We start from the raw sequence: 21,042 nt of genomic DNA on the forward strand, positions 1-21,042 counted from the left end.
TGCAGAGTGGCCTCGGCGAAGCCCCAGCCCTCTTCTCTGTCCCCCAATACTCCCTGAGGCTTTCAGTGCCCAAGGGGTGCCTGACAAGCCTGGTATCTGCTGGGGACCAAGGGCTGTTGATCCTCCCTGGGAACAGAGGAGCCAAGGATGAACACAGCCAGGAGCCTGCCCCCAGGCCAGGACTCTTGGGGGTGGTGTAGACACACCCCAGCTCTGGCCCTCGAGGGAGATGTAAGCCACGTGCTTTCCCTTTCCTGTTCTCCCTGAGGAACACAAGGCCAGGTGCCTACTGTTGTCAGTGGCTCAGGCTCAGTCACACTCTGCCACTAGTGATCTCCCTCCCCTGTGGGGCTCCCCTCCACCTCCCACACAAGCTGCTGCTGCCCAGATTCCTGTCTCGGGGTTTGCTCATGCGGGAACTCTAACTCAGGCCCCGTCCCTTCCTGGGTCCAGCCTCTGCTGGGAAGCCAGCCACCTGAGTTGGGGGCTGACGGGCTGGGTGGGGGCCCTGAACCGTACTGGGCCAGCAGATGCAGGAAGGCAGGGAGGAGGAGGCAGGCCATTTATTGAAGAACTGCTTGCAGACATGGACACACATAGCCACTGTACCCAGAGCCCACCCTGGGGCACCCAGAAACAGCCCTGGGCTTTGGAGCAGCCAGCCCAGGCCTGGACATTTGCCTACCATGGTGGAAGGCCCCTCTTGGTGTCAACCATCCACGACCACCTACAGCACCATCTCTCCTGCCAAGGTGCCATGGGCTCTCCAGGAAGAGAACCAGCCTTGGGGGATTCCAAGGCCCAGGGAGGGAGGGAAGCTGCCCACACCCTTAGGACATGCCCAGCCTCATGCTCACCGTTTCTTTCTACGGCCAAAGGGAGGTGGCTGGATGAGGGAGGTCCCTCTGCCGGGGTGAGAGCAGCACAGTGCGGCTGGGGCCCCAGGTCACAGGAACGGGTGCAGGGATCCTGGGACCTGGGCTGGATGGGCCCCCGCTCTGGTGTTTACTCCGCACCAGCCTGGGCATGGTCCAGGGAACAGTGTGGGAAGGGGTGTGGCATGGGGTGGGGCTGCCATGTCTGGGGGCTTCTGCGTGGCCCCAGCAAAAGCGCTACAGGAGGAATGTGAGCAGAGGGCTGAGTGGGGGTGGGGCAGGAGGTGGAGACGGGGCTGCAGCAAAGGCCTTGCTCATCGCAGGGGGTGTGGGAGGCCAGGCAGGGTCACCGCTGGGCCTGCAGAAAGAGGGACGGTCATGGGCGGGCTCAGGCCTGCACCTCCAGGGCGCGCACGTGCACGCTGGGCAGGCAGAACCACGAGGGCGGCAGCTCCTTGCTGGTGCTGTCTTCGTGGAACCGGATGTGGAGAAAGAAGTCGCCTGTGTAGAGGAACAGGAGGGCCCCGAGGCAGGCCGACTGGCCAGACGGCTGCACCTGATGGGGAGGAGAAACATGCGTCAGTCTGGTCAGCAGCATGAGGCACCCAAAGCCACCAGGAGCTCCGGGAACCTGCCTGGACATCAGTGCTACGGGGGAAGTGAGGGCCCCCCAGGCCTGGTTCCAGCACCCCCTCCAGCAGGTCACCATGCCTCTCCAAGCCCATTTTTATTTTTGAAAGGAGTCGCCAACATTCCCATTCTTGAATTGTTTGGGGTTTCAGGGGGTCAGGAGTGTGGGAGGATGGGAGAGATCGGGATGAAGGGGAATGGAAGGTCAGCCCTCACTGGAGCCTGACAGCGAGGAGGTGCTGAGAGGCGGCCTGGGAGGGGGCGGAGGGCGTGGGCGGCAGCCTCTGCATGGGGGGGGGGGGCGGCAGGCCCCAGACGGTGATGGTGACAGTGACACCACAGTGATAGCACAGAGGGTCAAATCACGAGCGGCGCTCTGTCTTGGGCCCAGCTCCCGTTCCCGGCACATTTTCCTGCTTCACCAACTCTCAGGGCCTCACTATCCAGGACTCAGAGACAGAGGTGAGCTAGTCTAAGTTCCTGCAGTGAATGGGGCAGCCCCAGTGTGCACACACGTGACCACGAACTGCTGCTGCTGTCGTGGGCTAGACCTATGCTGACCCCAAAGCCCCCCACCTAGGGAAGCGGAACAAGGACCACGAGGCCCTGGGCGCATGGCCGCAGGCTACCAGCCCACCCTGCACACCACCACGCACCGCGTCGAGATAGAAGGTGCTGGAGCCCACGAAGGAGACGGTGTCACGCAGGTCGTAGTTGTGCACGCCGTTCTGGTGGTCCTGGAAGGGGACCACGGTGAGGGCGAAGGGCCCGACGCTGCGTGGGCTCTGGTTGGTCAGCCGCACCTCCAGGCGCACGGGGTCGCCCACCTGGCAGGCCGCCACAGCCTCACGGTCACACAGCTGTCCGTCTACCAGCACATCTGCAAGGGACACGAGACTGTCAGGGGCTGGGCTGGCCTGCATGGCCCAGCTGGCCTCCCCTACCCACTCACTGATTCATTCATTTCTTCCCTCCTTCCCCCTTCAAGGTGGCCACTCACTCCCTGCCAGGCTGGGCACCGGAGACACAGATGTCCTTGAGTACTTCCAACAGTGCCTGACATGCAGGAGGCAGCATGAAGACAGGCTCTTTGTTCTCCCAGCTGGTCTGCTCTGCTGAGCCCAGAAGGTAAGACCAGAGGGACCTGAGCTTGAGTGCTTCTATCTATGGGGCCCGGGGCATGTCTACACCTCCTGAGTCTCAGTTTCCTCTTCTGTAACGGGGAGCTGATGCTAGTGCATCGGCAGTTGTGATGAGCTCACGTCCCTGCTGGGAGGAGCTCAGTCGCAGCACGTACACGTGAGCATTTGAGAGACTTTGTCTTGAGGCCCAGTGCCACTGGGGCAGTGGCTTTCGTCTGGAGCCTTGGTTATCTGTCTGTGCCACATAGCCCAGCACAGGGAGGCTCCCGTCCATCCTCAGTCCTTCTCCCTCCTCTACCTCTGTGCCACCCAGGCCAGGCCTCGGTAAGTGTTTCCTGAACAGTGAACTGAACCAGGCGTGGTCTGGGCCTCTTGTATAAAATGGGGGGAGAAGGAGCAAGCAGTCAGTGTGGCCTTGCTGGTTCCATTAAGGGAAAGACACAATTATGTGCAAATCAGTGAAGGGTGCTTGGCTCATTACCACCCTACTCTTTTTTTTTTTTTCTTTTGCAGAGAACTGTGTGGGCTGCTGGGGCAGGAGAGGACTGGTCTGTGGGCTCCAGGGTGGAGCCACCCTAGCCCGCCTATTAACCCTTCCTAGCCCTGGCTCTGTACAGCCCCTGGGCAAGAGAAAGCTGGTGAAGGCTTGGAGCCAGCTCTCCCTGTGAACGTTGCTGGTGGAATATTTCTTTGCTACTTTCTCTCCCGGAAGAGGAGAAGGACCATGTGGTACTTAGGTGTGACACCAGGGCAGCAGGGGTTGGCAGGGGTTGTAGCCAGAGCCAAGCCCTGTCGGAGCAGGAGGCTGGGCTGCGGCCCCAGCTTTGCCTCTGACTGCCCTTCACCCTGAGAAAGGGCCTTTGCCAACCGGTGCCCCCTCCATCTTATCTGCAAAACTGGGATAATGATCTTGACCTCCCAGGCTGGGGGCAGGGGTGAAGAACAGAGAGGACCCAGCCAGAGGGGGCACTCCCGCCACAGGCTCTCCTGTGTGCCATCATCGCAGAAGGAGGGCAGCGCTCTGGAATGGCAGGCAGCCCCTGTCCTGCTTGCTGCTCTGTCGCTGCTCCTAGGGTGACGAACTATCCCAGTTTGGCCAAGGCCAGCCTGGCTTTAGCCTGCATTGCAGGAAATCCTCAGTGCCAGGTAAACTGGCATGGTAGGTCACGCTACCCCAATGCCTGGCCCCCACAGTGACTGCCAACCAAATTAATGCATTTCTGTGCTTAACAAGCAGCCATTTCCTTCCGTGCTCCACAGCCTCGGCAGTCCCTACGGCTCCAGCATCTCAGATCCAATCACACGGCACCAAATCCCCAGACGCAGGCTCCTTCCCATGACACAGAGGAAAGGCAAACCTTCCCATGACGGGGCAGAGCAGGGGTCTGTTTTTGTCCGAGAGTATTAGGCTTCCTGAATCCAACAGGATCCCCTGGTCCCCTGGTCTCTCCTGGGACCCCAAGGAGCAGCTTCGGAAACTCAGGGGAAACCATCTAATGACTGTGATGACGGCGGTGGCTATGCTCGCAGCTGCCCTGCATTCGGAAGGTTCGACCACACGCAGGGCTGTGTCCGGGCAGGATTCGCGACTGTGCCAGTGGCAATGTCCTACCTCATCCACTGCAGTCAATTTGCTTCTCTGACTCCAAGCCTGAACGAGCTGTGTCCCGTCCTGGGGAATCAGAGGAAGTGGGCTCATTTCTGCAGGGCCCCCCTCTCCGCAGACACCCTGCTGAGCAGGGCTGCCCAGGGCAGCTAAGACCAGAGAACAGAAGCCGGGGCTTCTGTCCATCACGAAATGGCTTCCCCAACTCCAACCAGGAAGGAGCTGGGATAAATAAGGGGAAAAATTCCTCAAAGACAAGCTGTTTTGAAGCGGTTTCTAAGCTGCCGTTGAGGGACGGGAAGGAACCCCCTGTGCAGGTGTGGGTGCTGCTGGGAGCTCAGCGCGGCCCGGGGCCGGCACAGGGGCTGGCTCCACTCCTGGCTTCCCCTGCACCCAGCCTCCATCCGCGCTCCCCAGGCAGGCCCTGGGGGACAGATCGGGCAGCCCAGGTGCCATGCAGCCTGCCAGCTTCAGCTGGGAAGAGTGGGTGTCTCCTGTGGGGCCCATTGCTCCATCACAACAAAGTGAGCCTTAGTCCCGGGACCCCTGTGAGGAAGTAGACAGCTCTGTGACCACAGCAGTCTGACCAGCTAGCCCCCAGGAAGTGAGCAGGGATGCCAGCGCACCTGTCCCCTCCCTCGAGCACGCGTCACCACCCCCAAGAGTGCCTTCCCACAGCCTTCAGGTGGGAGTCATCCGCCCTCCTCCCGGGAGCCCCGAGTCTGGCATCTGGGTGTGTGGGATCCAGTTTCTCATGCTACTCTCCAGGGCTGGCCCCTGTCAGGCTCCCTGCCACCCTCCATTTCCTGGGCCACCAAACCAGCCTCCTCTTGGCAGGCCTGGCTCCACCTGCCCTCTCCCAGGCAGGATTTGCCCAACTGTCTGTCACGGAGCTGTTAGCATCACAGGTGAGACCAGACCATCCTCGGTTTGAGCGACTTCTCTGTGCATTTCCACCTCTCTGAACCTCAGTCTCTTCCCTTTTAGGTCAGGTAGAAGGAGATCATATCAAGTGGGGTTTGCTTAGGGGCAGCTTGATCCTAACCACCATGGCTCCCAGCCTTCCCTGAGGTGGGGAGAATCTGCAGGAGCTACCGGAGAACTCAGATGGGGAAGATTTGCAATTCGATAGCTTCTCCAGGCCCTTCCTCGCCCCCAGGCTAGCTGTGAACACTGATGAAGCTCCATGCAGGCTACAATTGACAGCACGGACACCTCGGGAGCAGGTCTGTCCAGCCTCTCTCGGGCCAGGCACCAGGCAGGCAGTTTCAGCCCACTCTGACCATGACGGAGGCAGACCTGTGGCCTCTGAGGACGTTGGGTCCCCGCAGGCCTTTTTGCCTGGACCTGGAATGTCCTGGCAGGGGGAAGCAGTGGCCTAGGGAGGGGAAGGAGCTCCCATGCCCACAGCAGCTAGAGGAGCGGGGGTCATAGCTGAGAGACAGATGACTAAAGGTGGAAACTTACCCTGCAGAGCTTCCTGAATCCCCAGGTCTTCCTTCCCAACAAAGAGGGTGATGTGGTTGACAAAGCAATGCGCCCTCCACTTGCCCATGTCCCAACCCCGAGAGCCTGTAACTATGTCCCCTCCCATGGCCAAAGGAGCTCAGCTGATGTGATGATCTGAAGGTCCCGGAGATGGGGAGTGTACGTGGGTCATTGGCGTGGGCCCACTGGCATCACAAGAGTCCTTACAAGGCAAGAAAGGAGGTGGGAGAGGGGGACGCTTTGCTGCTGGCTATGAAGACGGGGGAAGCCGCAAGGGTGTAGGCATGTCAGGAGCTGGAGAATGCCAGCCCAGGGCTTCTCCCTGGAGCCTCTGGGAGGACGGAAGTGTAACACCGATCAGACTGTAGCCTCCAGAACCACATGGTGGGGACGTGTGCTGTTTAAGTCATTAACCCTGTGGTGGTGACTTGTGGGAGCAATGGTGAGCCCAACACAGTGGGGGTCTGAGGACACTCACAGAGCCTCCAAGGGGCCCAGGCAGCCTCAGGCCACCAATTCCCAGGCTGCTGGGGAGGCCCAGCTTGGGTGCAGAGCTGGGCCTGGGGCAGGTGCTGCTGGGCAGGGTGTGCAGCTCTTCGAGCCTCGGTTTCCTCATTTGGAATGGTCGCGCCTCCCTCTCAGGGCTGTGGAGCGAGTGTCAGATGCTCTGAGAAGTGCCAGACAGAGCGAGGTGCTCCAGGAATGCCAGCTTCTGCTCACCCCCAGCTTCTGAAACCCAGTGCGCCCCAGGCCAAGATCACATCATTCACGTATTTAACAGACACAAGAGAGGCCTGAGCCGCGGGCCCGTGCTCCTCTGGGCTACCCTGCCATCTCACCCGGGCATCTGACGGGGCCTGACACTCCACTTTCTCCTCCAGCCCCTCTTCCCCATGCCTGCCCGAGTGGAGTGGCTCCACCACCGGCAGCGGCTCAGGCTGGGTCCTCTCCTCCCAGACGCTTTGCCCCAGCCTGGGACATGTTCAGCGTTGTCTGTGCAGTTGACCTCTGTTTGGCCACTCCCCCCTGCCCTGGCTAGCTGCTCCCTCTCCTTTCTGCATGGCCACAGCACTGGTGTGAGATGCTGGTAGGTCGTGTCACTCGCACGCTCCTCCCCTGCCTGGCCCATGGCTTCTGTCTATGCTCAGAATAAAGAAAGTCTTGATGAAATTCTCACCCCACCCTGGTCTCCTCGGCCCTGCAGGCTGCGGCCAGTTTCCTCCCAGAGCCTGTCCCTGGGGCTGCGCCCTCCCTGCCACTGCTCCCAGGCTGTCCCAAACCTCCAGCACATCCTTCCTGTCCCAAAGCCTCTGCACCTGCCGTCCTCGCCACCCCAGCAGCTCTGTCCTGATGGGCAGGCTTTGGCCCTGCCAGAAGCTGTCCCTGGCCACACAGTAAAGGACGTCCTGTCCTCACCAGCCACTCAGCCACATTCTGTCTTTTCTCATAGCCCTAGCATCTGATCTGAAGCGACCTTGTTTATCCATTTGTTTCATTATTAACTACCCGTGTTCCTCCTCGTCGGGAAGCTCCAGGAACATTGGCACTTAGCCGTCTTATTCACCGTGGCGTCCCCAATACCCATTACGGGCAGGCGAATGGCAGACACAAGTTCCATTTCCTATCTGCTGAACAAATAGATGGATGAGTGAGGGAGTGAATACTGGGCTTTGGGGTTAGGTGCCGGAGTTTGAACGCCAGTTCCACCACTGACTGGCTGTACCCTGCCCCTTGCAAGACCCTGGAACACCATTTGGCACATGAGGGACCAGGGCTAGGTCCCTGAAGCACGTCCCAAATGAGGACTCTAGGACCAGCTCCCACGCTCCACTCTGGGCCCATCCTCGATGGCGCGCTTCTGGAGATGACTTCTGCAGGAGAAGCTCCTGTTAAGGAACCTCCTGGGAGCCAATCAGCTTCCTTCCTAAGGCATTACATCCACAGCCGTCCCCTCTTCCGTCCTGCCTCTGGCTCCACTTCTCATTCAGATTTAATACCAGCCAGGGTCACAGACGTAATTGTGTCTGGCCCAGAATTCCTCCTGAAGTCCCTGCCACATTCATGCTATAGCACATCCAGGCTCTGGCGAAACACTGGCTATTGGCAGGCACAGAGAAATGAAGCCACTGGCCAGCCTGCACATGGGCCGTGGGACCACTGTGGGGCTGAGACGAGGCAGTGCGTGCACGCTGGGCAGGGGGAGGTAAGGTGTGCCCCGCTCGGCCCCCACATCCTCCTAGCGGAGCAGAAGGTGTGGAAGGCGGTGGGGCGGGGCTACCGTGGGCTTCTCAGGTGGTTGAAGGAAACAGCGAAAATGTCCGCAAGGCAAATTGCTTTTCAGTGACAGAAGAATGATATGTGGGTTTCTTGTCCAACTGGTTCATCTAACAATCTGTTCACTTGTCCTTCAGGGCACGCCCCCCAAGGCTGGCTGAAGGTTTATTTTTTCCTCCAGAGTTCAAACTCCCAGCGAGGGGGCCTCCCCCACCCACCCGCTGGGACTCTACTCTCCAACCTTTTATGCTCATGAGAAACAGGGGACTAAGTTGACTTCAGATGCAAACATCTAATTCTGGATTTAAAAAGTGCAAAGACAAGAAGAATGCAGCGGAAATCCGTGAGCTGAAGACCCAGGAACGGTCAAAGTGAGTCAGGGTTTGAAGGCTCCATCAAGCCTGCCTCAGCTAACGTACACTTAACTTTTCAATTTCAGGAGACACACATTTTTCTAGTGGACATCAATCTTGGGAGGTCCTAAATTTTAGAGCCAAATTTGATTCAGGCAAGGTCTGGCTTCGGAATTAATCAAGGAGTTCTGTCACTCTTCAGATGAAGCAAAAGGAGTTCTATGGTGAAACAAAATAGCCAAGAGCTGGGATGAGAGAGGAGTGCAGGCCAGGCCTTCCTGCTCTTCACCAGCACCGGGCGGCTGTGCCGTGGGGGTGGGGAGCAGGCAGGCATGTCCCATGTGAAACACTCTAACTTCCAATTTTCTAATATAACCAGCAACTTTCTCTACTGCCAGCATAGCTAGTGTTTCTCTACCACCAACGTAGCTGGTTGCTAGGTACACAATCCCCCCAGCCCAGCATGTTTTTCCTCTTTATTGACGAGAGCCGAGCAAGTGACCTTTTCACTTTGGCTGTTAGGAAGCTCAGAACGAAATATGAATCCTCCCAAAGCACCATGTTGGCCTTTAGTGACTGTATCTCTGCCCCCCACAGTCACCACTACACACATATACTAACAGGTACACACAAACGCACACACACAGCCATCACCACACACATTCACTCACAGGGACACACAAAGGCACACACACAGCCATCACCACACACATTCACTCACAGGTACACACAAACACACACAGTCACCACTACACTCATTCACAGGTACACCCAAACGCACACACCCAGCCACCACCAGGCACGTTCACTCACAGGGACACCCAAACGCACACACACAGCCTCTCCTGTACAACCACTCTGCCAGGTCTTGAGCAACTATGCCAATATGGTTTCCCTTGGTCCAGGCCTTCTACATTTTATATACATACAATAAACTGACAAAACAGAGAGTTTGAAAAAGAGGCGAGAAGCATGGATAATGGCCAGGAAATGGGGGTGACGGTGCTGTGACCGAGGGTCTAAGAGGCAGTGCACAGCCTGGGAGGTTGTGTCAAATCACACAGTTCCCACCCCTCCCCACCCCTGCTCTTTCCCACCACCCCTTCCCCACCGCCGGAGCCGCTGGGAAGGGGCCTTCTGTTGCTGAAAGGGGCCTGACTGCTGGGAAGGGGCCTTCTGTCGGTGTGCTGGAGCCCAAGGCAGGCTCAGACAGGGAGACAGAGGCAGGAGAGAGATAGGAAGAAGGCCTTGCTCCATCTCCCTGTCCCAGAGTGCTGCTTCCCCGGGAGCCGAGGCAGGCCCAGCTCGGCATGCTCCAGCCGGCCACACTGCCGCTGACCCCACGGGCACGGAACACAGGCTCTTTTCCCCCATCAGAGACTGTCAGAGCATGCACACTGAAGCTGGAGCTTCGCTCTCAATCCACCAAATGGCATGCATTTTTAACAGTTACTGAGGGAGCTAATTAGTTCATAAAGCAGGACGCGTCTTCCCGGGCATCCTGGGGGGCGGTGGTGCCAGCCCCGCATGTGTAATTACCCTCAAGTCGAGAACAGTTCCTGAGGAGCCGTTGGGTTCTCTTGGGTAAATAATTTACTTTTACAACTTTTCATTAAAGATTAAAGGGAATTAAATTAAAATTAGGGCGAAATGAAGTTGAGAGGAGACCTGTACAGCTCGGAATTCTCTCATAGGAGGCTCTCCGCTTCCCCAGCGCACCCATCCTCCACCCAGGGGCGCCAGGGCCCCTGTGGAGGGGAGGGCCCAGGGACCTGCGGGAGGTGGGCTCCAGAGAGGAGAAGGGCTGCCCTCCAGGCAGGCCTCCTGATTACACCTCGTGTGGCCAGGGCCTGCTGGGGACAGTGGCCGTGACTGCCTTGAGGTTGGGTGGAAAACTGTCACGAGCACAACACACCGAGGCCAGGCTCTCCCAGCCTACACCCTCCATGGGTGCCAGGCCAGGATCCTTGGGTTCAAAGGCTTTATGGCTTGGACGTGAGATGATGGCTGGAGCTTAGGTGCTGAGTCAGGGGCCTGGGTGAGTCCCTCTGGAAGCCAGAGATTCTGCTTCCTTGTCTAAAAAAGGGAAGGGTGGTGGCGGAGTGAAGGAGGTGTGTTAGGAGGGGGCTGAGCGCCGACCCTGGCCGGAGAGAAATGTGCAATGAACAGAGGGGCATGAATCACTGGTGCCTGGCTCCCAGACACAGGAGAGCTGAGGAAGGAGCTGGGGATTCATCCAGGCCATGCACTTGCAGCAGGTCCGCCCTCAGTATGCTCAAAGCCATTGGCAGGACAGCGGGTGAGGCAGGGCGGGCCATGCACGGAGAGCTGAGCCTGCCCATGGGCCGGGGCATTCTAGCAGGGGCAGCATACTGGGGCTGTGGAAGGAGACCAATCCTCCTCCAGGCTCTGGGGTTTGCTACCCTGGCTGCCTGGAGCATCCCTTGGGGACAAACAGAGAGGAGGTCGGGGGGGCAAAGGGAAGCCAGGGCCTCTAGACGGAGTGGGCAGTTGGAGGACCAGGAGCTGGGCTCACTGCCTTGCTGCTGTGTGCCTTCTGGCCAAAACTATACCTCTGAGCTCAAATGTACAAACCTATAGCACAGGGGTAAACTGAGTCAGTGGACAGCAGCACGCCTCCACATGCCCATGGCGAGCACACTGGCACTGCTTCACTGAACATTCTCAGCGACATTCTGAGAGGTACTGTCCTGCTGGACAGTGGGAGACAAGGATATTTTGGTTTAAAGAGACAGAGCCAGCACTTGGACCCAGGTCTCACTGGCACCAAGGCCGGTGCACACCTTCACCCCAGGGCTGGGTGCTCAGGGTGGCATCTGCTGCCATCTGCGCCCCTTGCCCTCTGTGCTGGGCTCCTGCAATCGCCGCTGGCAGCACCCCAGCTCTGTGTCTCAAGGCCCTGCACACACGCCCCCTCCGTGAGGGGATTCCCTGATCTCTCATGAAACACTTGACTTTGAGAAGGTTCTGGCTGCAGAGGCTGTTGGGAAGCCATCACGTTTCCTCCGGGGCACAGGCCGCAGCCCCTCTCCCCAGAGAGTGAGCTGGAAACACAAGAGCAAGTCCAGTCTAAGGGGACTTAGAGGGAAATGACAAGCCTGGGCTGTAAACACATCTGTCCCACAGTCCCCCATCTCCAGGCTGAGAGGTGAACTGAAGGAACTGAGGGCTGGAGGAGGGAGGAGCTGAAGACAGGCAGGCTAGAGGACCCCTAGGGTAGGGCCCCAGGTTGGCAGAGCCTCGGGTAGGCAGGGACACACAGGGGCTGAAGGCACGAGGTGGTCAGAGCTAGGGCATCGTGGAGCCTGGGTCCCCAGGTGAGCTCCAGAAAGCTGCCTGCACCAAGAACACCATGAGACATAAAACGGGATTGCTGCATCAGGTCCCTGGAATTTGGGGCTGTTTGTTACAGCATTTAGCTGTGACATTTACAGGCCACCACAGCTCATTTAACGAAGCCCTCCCTTTCAGGAGGAAGCACCAGGGCCCCCGTGTGCTGCTGTGACCATGGCCACACTGGGCGACCACGGCCACACTGGGCATCCACGGCAGGCAGGCACTGGGCCTCTGGTCCCTTCTCTCCCAAAAGCAGCAGGCTGTGTTGTGGACCGGGAGCCCTTGGCTCACGGAGACAATGACTATATTAAGTCCTTCCCCTTCAACCTTCTCTGTTTGGACACACACTTCAGACAAGTGAAGATAAACCAGAAGAAAAGGAAAGGAGGAAAGAAATGGGAAATACGCCTGCTGGCTGGCAGCGTTATGCAAAGACAGCTTTCTGGGAACCAGAGAATTTAAAATGACTCCTCTGTCCCCAAGCAATGTCTCTACCTTTTCAATCTCTCATTTTTCATCTTCTCCCAAGCCTGCCTAAATAAAGCAAAGACTCTCGCCACCTAGGCAGGCCCCCCACCCCCACCGCTCTGTGTGGCTCTGTATTGAGTCCTTGTCCTCACCACACAATGCCATCCCAGCCTCAGACCTTCTCCTCTGCCAATCAGATCATAGGCATGGGCACTGTTGGCACCCAGGGGGTTTGGAGGAATCATGAGACCCTTTCCTCAAGGAGGAAGCTGAGGCCGGGAAGGAGCACGGGAGGATCACAGCAGGTGTCAGGGTGTGCATGGGTCAGAGTGGGCGTGGAGCGGCCAGGGGTCAGAGCAAGTGCGGAGGTGTGCGGCAGTCAGGGCAGGTGTAGGGGGTGTGCAGGGACCACAGCCTGACGTTGGGGATGCACAGGGGTCAGAGGTGGTATGGGGGGTGTGCAGGGGTCAGAGTCAGTATGTGGAGATTTGCAGGGGTCAGAGCTGGCGTGGGGGGCGTGCAGGAGGACTGAGGGGCTGCAGCTGGTTTTTGGAGCCAGGCCTTGCACAGGCTGCTCGCTGGCTCTGCCTGGGCGTCTGCCATTGGTCTGTCCAGCGCAGCCTCTCCTCCCTGGAAGCCTTCCCTCCCGGGAGCCTCAGCTACTGCCCTCAGCATTCTGTACCTGTGTGCCCATGTGTGCCACCTAGAAGGGCACTTACCTTGGGGAGAGGGATCCACCCCCACTAACAGGCTGGCACTTCCTCCCCCCATGCCCTAGTGCCCAGCAGGGCCTGTGTGTATAAGGCCTCCACCAGGATTTCCAGACCTTGAACTCTGGCAGTAGGGACAGGCTTGGAAACCAGGTTTCTGGAGTCTTGGCACGTCGAGCAGGGAGACAGTGGGAGGAAGAGAGTTTCCAGAGAGAAGACATAAAGTCATCATGGATGTAGAAGTGGCAACTTCAATTGCTCCTCCAAAGTACTCAAGGACAGGTTCAAGGCTGTCTGATCACCTTTCCTGTGGTCTCTCACCCAGTGCCCTGTGACTTCCTCTGCTCCATCTGTCCCTCCCTCCTGCCAACTCCTGGAGGCCTTTCCAAAGCTCTGCTCCTGCAGCACCTGCTCCAGGAAGGCTTCTGAGGCACATCCAGCCCCCAGCCCCTGCCGTGGCCTGCATGGCCCACACAAGAATCTGCTGCTGAGGTGTTCTCTCCCCTGAGCTCCTGGAGGAGCTTTGCTGTACTAATGGATAGATGAGAGATGACCCTGGCCCTTCAATGGCTTGCTGTGTGACCTTAGGTAAATCACTTAACCTCTCTGAGCCTCAGCTTCCCCACTGTCACATGAGAGGAATGGGCTGGATGGTTTCAAACAGGCCCACTATTTCATGTTCTCATCCCTGGGCGCTATGTCCAGACCTTCCTTCTACTGTGAAAAGGTGCCATGCTTGTCCACGAAGCATGCCAGGAGCCCCTCACACCCCGCACCACGAGACTGTCTTCACACAGCCCAGGGCTGACCCCTGCCTGGTGCTGGGTCAACACTTTTGAGGTTAAACAGACTTTGATGCGGTGACAGCCAAAGCTTCACATAGAACTACGAAGTCCTAGAGCACAAACAGGAAGCACACGAGGTGCAAAAGGACCTTCCAGTGGACCATCTGCTTGAACTGCCAGAGCCGGGAGCTAGAGAAGTGGGTGGCGGTGAGTGGCTACCTCTGTGCTGGACTGGAGGGGGCAGGACTGCCTGGTGGAGAGCGCCTCCCCGCTGGGCAAGAGGCTTTTAGAAGTGGGGCCACAGGCAGCCTGGAGGTTCCTGAGGACCCGGTCAAGGGAGATGGGGTCAGACGCTCCCTCTGCCCTAGGCTTGGGCTGGCAACATAGAGACCACCAGCAGCTCACAGCCTGCAGGGGGGACTGAGGCCCGCACACTCCAAGACTGGATGAGGCATGTCCCCCACCCCTTCCCACCCCAGCTGGGAGTGGCAGGGGCTGGACATGGGAGGGTCCATGGGGCCCTGGCTGTTCGAGTGTGGAGCAGACCTCGCCTCAGTCCTGAGGCACCCACCAGGGGTTGCCCAGGCTTCTCTGATGGGACCTGAGCACCCCAGAAGCTGCAAGTATTCATTCAATCCAGAGTGCCAGATATGCACAGTAATCCTGCTCCCATGATGGCAGCCACCCTGAGAATGAGCGCTGACTTAGCAGACCCTGGAGGCAAAACACGCCTCCCCACGCCCGTTTGACCTCTTCCAGCCTAGCAACCTTCAGCAGAAGAGAGGCGCCCTCAGGCTGCCTCCCCTTTGGATTTATTTGTTGGGTCTCCTCAGTGTGCAGAGGAGGAGATTAGGGCCAGGCAACACTCCTGCATTGCACCCCAGCATGAAAAGGCCTGTGGAGCTGTGCTGGGCACAGGCTGAGGGGCTCTCCAGACAGCCCGGAACCAGAGGAGAGAGACTTGCTGGGAGCCCCAAAGCTGGCTTGTGGCACCTTGCTCCTGGGGGTAAGCCTCTGGCCTCTCTCCAAAGACCACACAGCTTGTCTAAATGAGCCTTCCAGCACCGAGGGGGCAGGAACGCCTTGGTCCTGCCTGGGATGAGTCCCGTGGGACATTGAAACTGTGCCTGCAGAGCTCACTAACACTCCCAATTGCTTCCATCTCCAGGAGTCCATTTGTTCTCTGCAGCAGCAGCAGGTGACATCAGCAGGTGGGTCTTCGCCCCGCTGAACACAGGGAAACCAAATGTGTTCCAGTGCTAGAGCCAATAGTCCCCATCCTCTGCCAGGCAGTGCCGTGGAGCCTGTGGCCCGCCCCAAGGGCTGCAGACAGCCAGGCACATGGGGAGGAGACTTCCTTGTGGGCTGCTCCAGGACAAGCCAGCAGGGCTATGGGGTCGTCTTGGGGAACAGCTGGCCGGCTGATCGATACACCATCTAAAATGAGCACAGCCCTGCCTGGGAGAAAGGTTACGGGAGGTCACCATAGCCCACCTAGCCACGCGTCTGAAACCTCTGGCCCAACTCTGTCAGGTGTTAGTCTGGAAATCACAGTGGATTTCTCAGCTGTGCAATGATGAGCAGCCAGAACTAAACAGAACGTATCTTTGCAGGGGTCTGGAGGCCAGGGATGCCCAGCGGCCAGGGCCACAGCACCTGGGGAACACCCCAGCCATGGTACTTAGGTACCAAGGTACTAAGCCTGGCCCTTCCAGACATCAGATCGCCCCTGCATATCCCGGCTGCTGGTCCCAGGGCCATGTCCTGGCCTTGCTCATCTCTGATTCTTCCCACCCCTCACTTGCTTCCAATACCAGCTCGTGGCCACTAGCAACAGGATGGGGCTCCCCTATTTCACTTCTAAAGTGACTGACCTCAGCTTTGTGAGGCTCTCAGTTATGGCGACCCATACAGCTCTATCTGCCTAGGAATCTGGACTCTCGTGCCCCAACCCTAGAACAAAGACCTGGGCACAACCTCTTCTGCCTCCACACACTCAATCAACACTAGACTACACGTCATCTGCCTATCCATCCAGCATCCACCATCCACTATCCATCCATCCAGCATCCACCATCCATCCACCCAGCATCCAGCATCCACCATCCATCCACCCAGCATCCAGCGTCCACCATCCATCCATCCAGCATCCACCATCCATCCATCCAGCATCCAGCATCCACCATCCATCCATCCAGCATCCAGAGTCCACCATCCATCCATCCAGCATCCAGCGTCCACCATCCATCCATTCAGCATCCAGCGTCCACCATCCATCCATCCATCCAGCATCCAGCATCCAGCATCCATCCACCCAGCATCCAGCATCCATCCACCCAGCATCCACCATCCAGCATCCATCCATCCAGCATCCAGCATCCACCATCCATCCACCCAGCATCCAGCATCCATCCACCCAGCATCCACCATCCAGCATCCATCCACCCAGCATCCACCATCCACCATCCATCCATCCAGCATCCAGCATCCACCATCTATCCATCCAGCATCCAGCATCCACCATCCATCCACCCAGCATCCAGCATCTACCATCCATCCACCCAGCATCCAGCACCCAGCATCCATCCATCCAGCTTCCACCCATCTACCATCCATCCATCCAGACTCCAGCATCCACCATCCATCCACCCAGCACCCAGCATCCATCCATCCAGCATCCACCCATCTACCATCCATCCATCCAGACTCCAGCATCCACCATCCATCCACCCAGCATCCAGTATCCATCCATCCAGCATCCACCCATCTACCATCCATCCATCCAGACTCCAGCATCCACCATCGATCCACCCAGCATCCAGTATCCATCCATCCAGCATCCACCCATCTACCATCCATCCATCCTCCAGCAGATAAGAGGTGCCCTCAGGCTGCTGTCCCTTTTAATTTATTGGCTGGGTATCCTATCCACCATCCATTTATCATTCATCTACTATTCATCTATCCACCTACCATCTATCTGTTCATCTATCCATCCATCTACCATTCATCTATCCACCATCTACCCACCATCCAACCATCCACCATCCATCCAGCATCCACCCATCCACCGTTCACACTTCTATCTACTATGTGTCCATCTACCATTCATCCATCTATCCATTCATCTAAAATCCACCATTCATCCATTCCACCATCCATCTGTCCACCACCCATCCACCATTCATCCATTCATACATCCATCTACCAACACCTGTTCATCTACCATCCATCCATCCATCCACTACCCATCTATCCACCATCCAACATCCACCCATCTACCACTCATTCATGCAACATCTACCCATCCATCCATCCACCCATCCATTCATCCATCCATCCCTCGTCTATCCATCTAACCCTCCTTTCCTTTCTCCCTCTCTTCATTCACTTGCCATCAGATTTCCCAATAGCCTTTCATGCATTTTACCGTTTTACTGCTTTGTTCTGCTCTTCCCTCAGGGGGAATACTCCCAGTGCCTGCTGAATGCTCATCTATCCTTTAAGCCCTGGATGCACTAAGTCATTGCTGCAAGCCTTCTGCACTCCTTCTAGATTTCTCTGTGCTTCCCTGAGTCCTTGATCATACCTCTCCTTGTTTGCCTGAGTCAGATGAGTCCCATTAAGCCTTATGTCTGCCATTATTAGCTGTGGCCCTCTGGCCAGCCACTCATTTTGCAAGTCCCGGAATCCTCATTTGGAGCATGGACTAAAGGTGACTGCGAGGATGAAAGGCGTTCCGTGAACAGCGCTGCCACCTCGTCACATGACGCTGCTGGGCAATGCCACGGCCCTCTCCTCGCCTGCATCGTGGCCACGGGACGGCAAGGCGTCTGCGTGTCTGTCTCCTCGGCTGGAGTGCCATGATGGCATGGTTGTTGGTGCATCCCAACCCTGCTTCCTGGCACAGAGCAGGTATTCCATGAATATTTGCTGACTCAAACTGACTTCATCTCGGTAGTCTCAACCTTGAACTGAGAAGTGCAAGAACAGAGACTGTCCAGTGTGCTCTTAGCTCGGGCTGGCTCTGCGGGGAAAGCTGGGGCCATGCGGCAGCCTCCCTCAGCCTAAAGCAGCCAAGGACCCCCAGCCTGCAGCTGCTCCGTGCCTGCTCCTGACCCCCAAGGAACCTGGCCCTCTCCAGACCCTGCTTTCCTTCCCCGGAAATGAGGCCATCTAACGAGTGACCCCCTCAAAGTTCTTTCCCCTTCCACTGCCTGGTCTCAGCTGCACAACTACCAGCAGACGCCACTAAGAATTGGTCAGTCTGCATCACCTGGGACTCCCACATCTGCCCCCAGGACTGCAGATGGTCTGAGGAGGTGCCCCTCAGGAATCAAGGCTGGAGCCGCAGCCTCTTCCAAGACTGCCTTGATCTGGGAGCGCGGGCTTGACTGAGGTCACAGCACCTTCCTGGGGGGCCCACATCCGGTGACTGATCCACACAGGGTATCAAGGCGGGGCCCTCACCTCACCTGAACTCGGGGTAACACCAAGGAGCCATCCTAAATCCCATGGGTCCGCTGAAATCCTCACTGGGCCCGCCCAGCTTCTCTCTCAGTCCATCTGCTTCCCCCTCTCCTTCCCACCTTGCTGACCCCAGCGTGCTGGGTGCCAGCCTCTGTTTTCCAGAGACCCCCGTCTGTGATGCAAGCTGAATAGTACGCCTTCCTCCCCTGCTGGAGACAGGCCTCCTGCTGGTGCAAAGCCACATTCGATTTCCCATCGCAGACTTAAACCTTGGCCCCACCCCTTGCTGACTGACTTTCTGAGTTTCTACTTCCTCATCTGTCAAATGGGCAAAACGTATTAAGAACACAGGGCGTGGCTGCAGTGATGAAACCAGGGGAACCCCAGGAGCTGTGTGGCACGTGGAGCTGTCACTGCCAGGGGTCCTGTGAAGGACCAGCCACAGCCATCAGTCTTGGCTGCCTGGGGCCAACCGGACAGGGTGATGCCCTCGGCCAGCCTTGAGGTCACCTGCGAGGTCGCTATAATTGGGGGAGCCATAAGCTCTGGGCCTGTGTATGCCCCAGCTCCTGCTGCTGGCACCTGGTGCCCTCCAGGTCCTCAGGTAACTTGTGCTGAGTGAATCAGTGAACCTAGGAACACGCAGGACAGACTGTGGAGGAGACAGCCAGGGTTTGGGTATTAGGACAGCATGTCGCAGGCGGAGCCAGGGCGTGTGGGTATAAGGACGGTGTGTCGCGGGGGCCCTGGAAGTGGGGTGTGCAGTGGGCCCCATGGCCGCTCTGGCAGTGCCTGTCAGTACCATCTAGAGGGAGGTCCCCCGGCCCAGCCATCATCGTTTCTGATGCCACTGGCCAGGCGTGTCTCGTTCCTGAGGCCTGGTCTCTTGGGGCTGAGCACAGAGAGGACCGGGGATGCTTCTGCAGCCCCTGCACTGCCTGCAGTTCTCACGCTTAGTAGGAGTGCAGTCAGCGTGATTGGCAGGCTCGCCTCCCTATCCAAGGGGGAATCCCTGAACCCACAGCAAGGACGCTTTCTGCTGGGCTTTCGCCAGGGAGCCACGTGCCAGAAGGCTGCATGCCCTGATGCCAGGAGGATTTTTCCAGTGATTAAAAATGTGGCCCTGCTGAGCGGCCTCATTTTTTATTTTAAACAACCATGGTCCCAGGGATTGAGCCTGGGTCTTGTGGAGGCCTTCTTTACAGAAGAAAGCAATTAGAAGAGGAATTAAAAACAAATTAGTCTGTCTTCTTCCACTTGGAAAGGAATCCCATGACCAAGAGGAGGCCAAGCGCTCGGGCCTGGGATGCCAGCGTCACCTCTCAGGGCGGGGATGGCTGGAAGTGCCCATCGCTGGACTTGTTGGCTGGGGCTGGAGGAAATGTCAGGCTGAAGTGGGGCGTGGGAGACCTGTGCGTGCGGAAGAGACCGCCCTGTGAGGAATGGGACTCACACTGAGAGTGCCCACATCATGTGCTTTACATTTCTCACTTGGTGATGGAGGTTTCATCCTGTCCATCTTGCAGATAAAGGAAAGAAACAAAAGCTGAGCTCAGCTCACATACTGACACTGTCAACGTCCTAGCCTTCATTCTAGTCAGACCAGGAATATCCCCCGCTAGAAGTTGAGGCCGATGCAGAAATGAGGCCCGGCAGCCTTCTGCCTGCTGTGGGGAGTCTGGGTGGGTATGGGGATGCAGACGCAGGGAGGCAAATGGGGTGCGAGGGGAGCACCTTGTGTGTTCGGCTGAAGAAACGTTTACTGAGCGCCTGCCAGGCTCCCTGAAGGAGGGTGGTGCCAGGGCAGGAGGACCTGTGCCGGGAAGGCAGGGGCAAGAGAGCATTGTGTTGGAGGGGGAAGGTGGCCGGGCAGGCTGAGGAGTGGGGGGAAGTGGCAGAGACGTAGCCAAACCAGGTTATGCCACAGATCAGCCAAGTGAGTTAAAGAAATTGCTCCAAGTCCCAGGTGGTGAGGCTGAGTTGGGTTTCTGACTCAGCGGACCCTACCCAAGCATCCATGGAGCCAGACGGAGGCTGTGGAAAGGCAGGGGCAGCCCTGGCCTCCCTGACATTGAACCCAAGATGCCACATGGGTGAGAGGTGCCTCTGTTCTCTTTCTGGTCCGCCTCAGCGTGAGCAGTGGCAGAGGTGTTGAAGGCAACTGGTGAGTGGGCCAGGTACTGCTCCAGCTCCTCAGCCCTCTGAATTAGAAGCTATGGCTTTCCCCATTTCAGAGATGAGGAAATCGAGGTTCAGAGAAGTTAGCAACTTGCCCAGGCTGCACAGGGAGTGGCAGAGCTGGAGCCTGAATCTGGTTGGGCAGGGAGGAGTGACTGCCGCTCACTGAGTAATACCATCTTCCTAGCTCCACGCTGGGCTCCTCACACCCATTGTCCCTGGAATGCTCGCCTGTGTTCCCTGAGCTGAGTACTCTCTCCATAAGGAAGGTGAGAGGCAGGGGAGGAGGTGCCTTGTCCAGGCTGAAAGGCTGAGGCTGGTGTTCTGGCCCTGCCGCATGGGCAGTGCTGAAATGCCAGAACTGCTGGGAATTCAAAGGCCCAGAAAGACAGGGAGAGGACAGACTCTGCTTCCTGATTACGGCTACAGCAGTTTCCTCTGCCGGGGAGTGAGCCTGGGGATTTTTCAGACGAGGCCGAGACAGATGAGTGTTGTTCTGAACAAAGCCAAGAAGCATTCTGAAAGGCAGCCTCCTCTGGGAAACACCAACTGCAGACGCCGGGGCTGGACTCCCCGGGGGGACACAGATTCTGGATCTAGCTGCAGCTCCATGCTCCCAGGAGGGCTGGTATTCGCTCCCACCCTCTCCCATCAGTCCTGCCAGGTGTGGAGGCAAGATGGCTCTGGAGGCCAGATGTGAGGAGGG

The 21,042-nt window shown here is 57.7% G+C and overlaps 1 protein-coding gene across 4 annotated transcripts in view; it reads right to left on the reverse strand.

The window, feature by feature from the left end:
• Nucleotides 1–531: 531 nt before the first annotated feature.
• TRAPPC9 (trafficking protein particle complex 9) overlaps nt 532–21,042 on the reverse strand; it is a 701,893-nt gene continuing 681,382 nt past the window's right edge. For all 4 annotated transcript variants that reach the window (XM_032246659.1, XM_032246663.1, XM_032246652.1 and 1 more), the window contains 2 exons: nt 2,162–2,385; nt 532–1,431 (listed from right to left, as the gene is read on the reverse strand). In XM_032246659.1, coding sequence (XP_032102550.1) covers nt 1,264–1,431; nt 2,162–2,385 — 392 coding nt within the window. In that variant the 3' untranslated portion in view covers nt 532–1,263. The remainder of the gene's footprint in view (nt 1,432–2,161; nt 2,386–21,042) is intronic.

The sequence above is a fragment of the Sapajus apella genome, unplaced genomic scaffold (assembly GCF_009761245.1).
Source record: "Sapajus apella isolate SASKATOON/1434 unplaced genomic scaffold, GSC_monkey_1.0 scaffold3, whole genome shotgun sequence".
Classification (NCBI taxonomy): domain Eukaryota; kingdom Metazoa; phylum Chordata; class Mammalia; order Primates; family Cebidae; genus Sapajus; species Sapajus apella.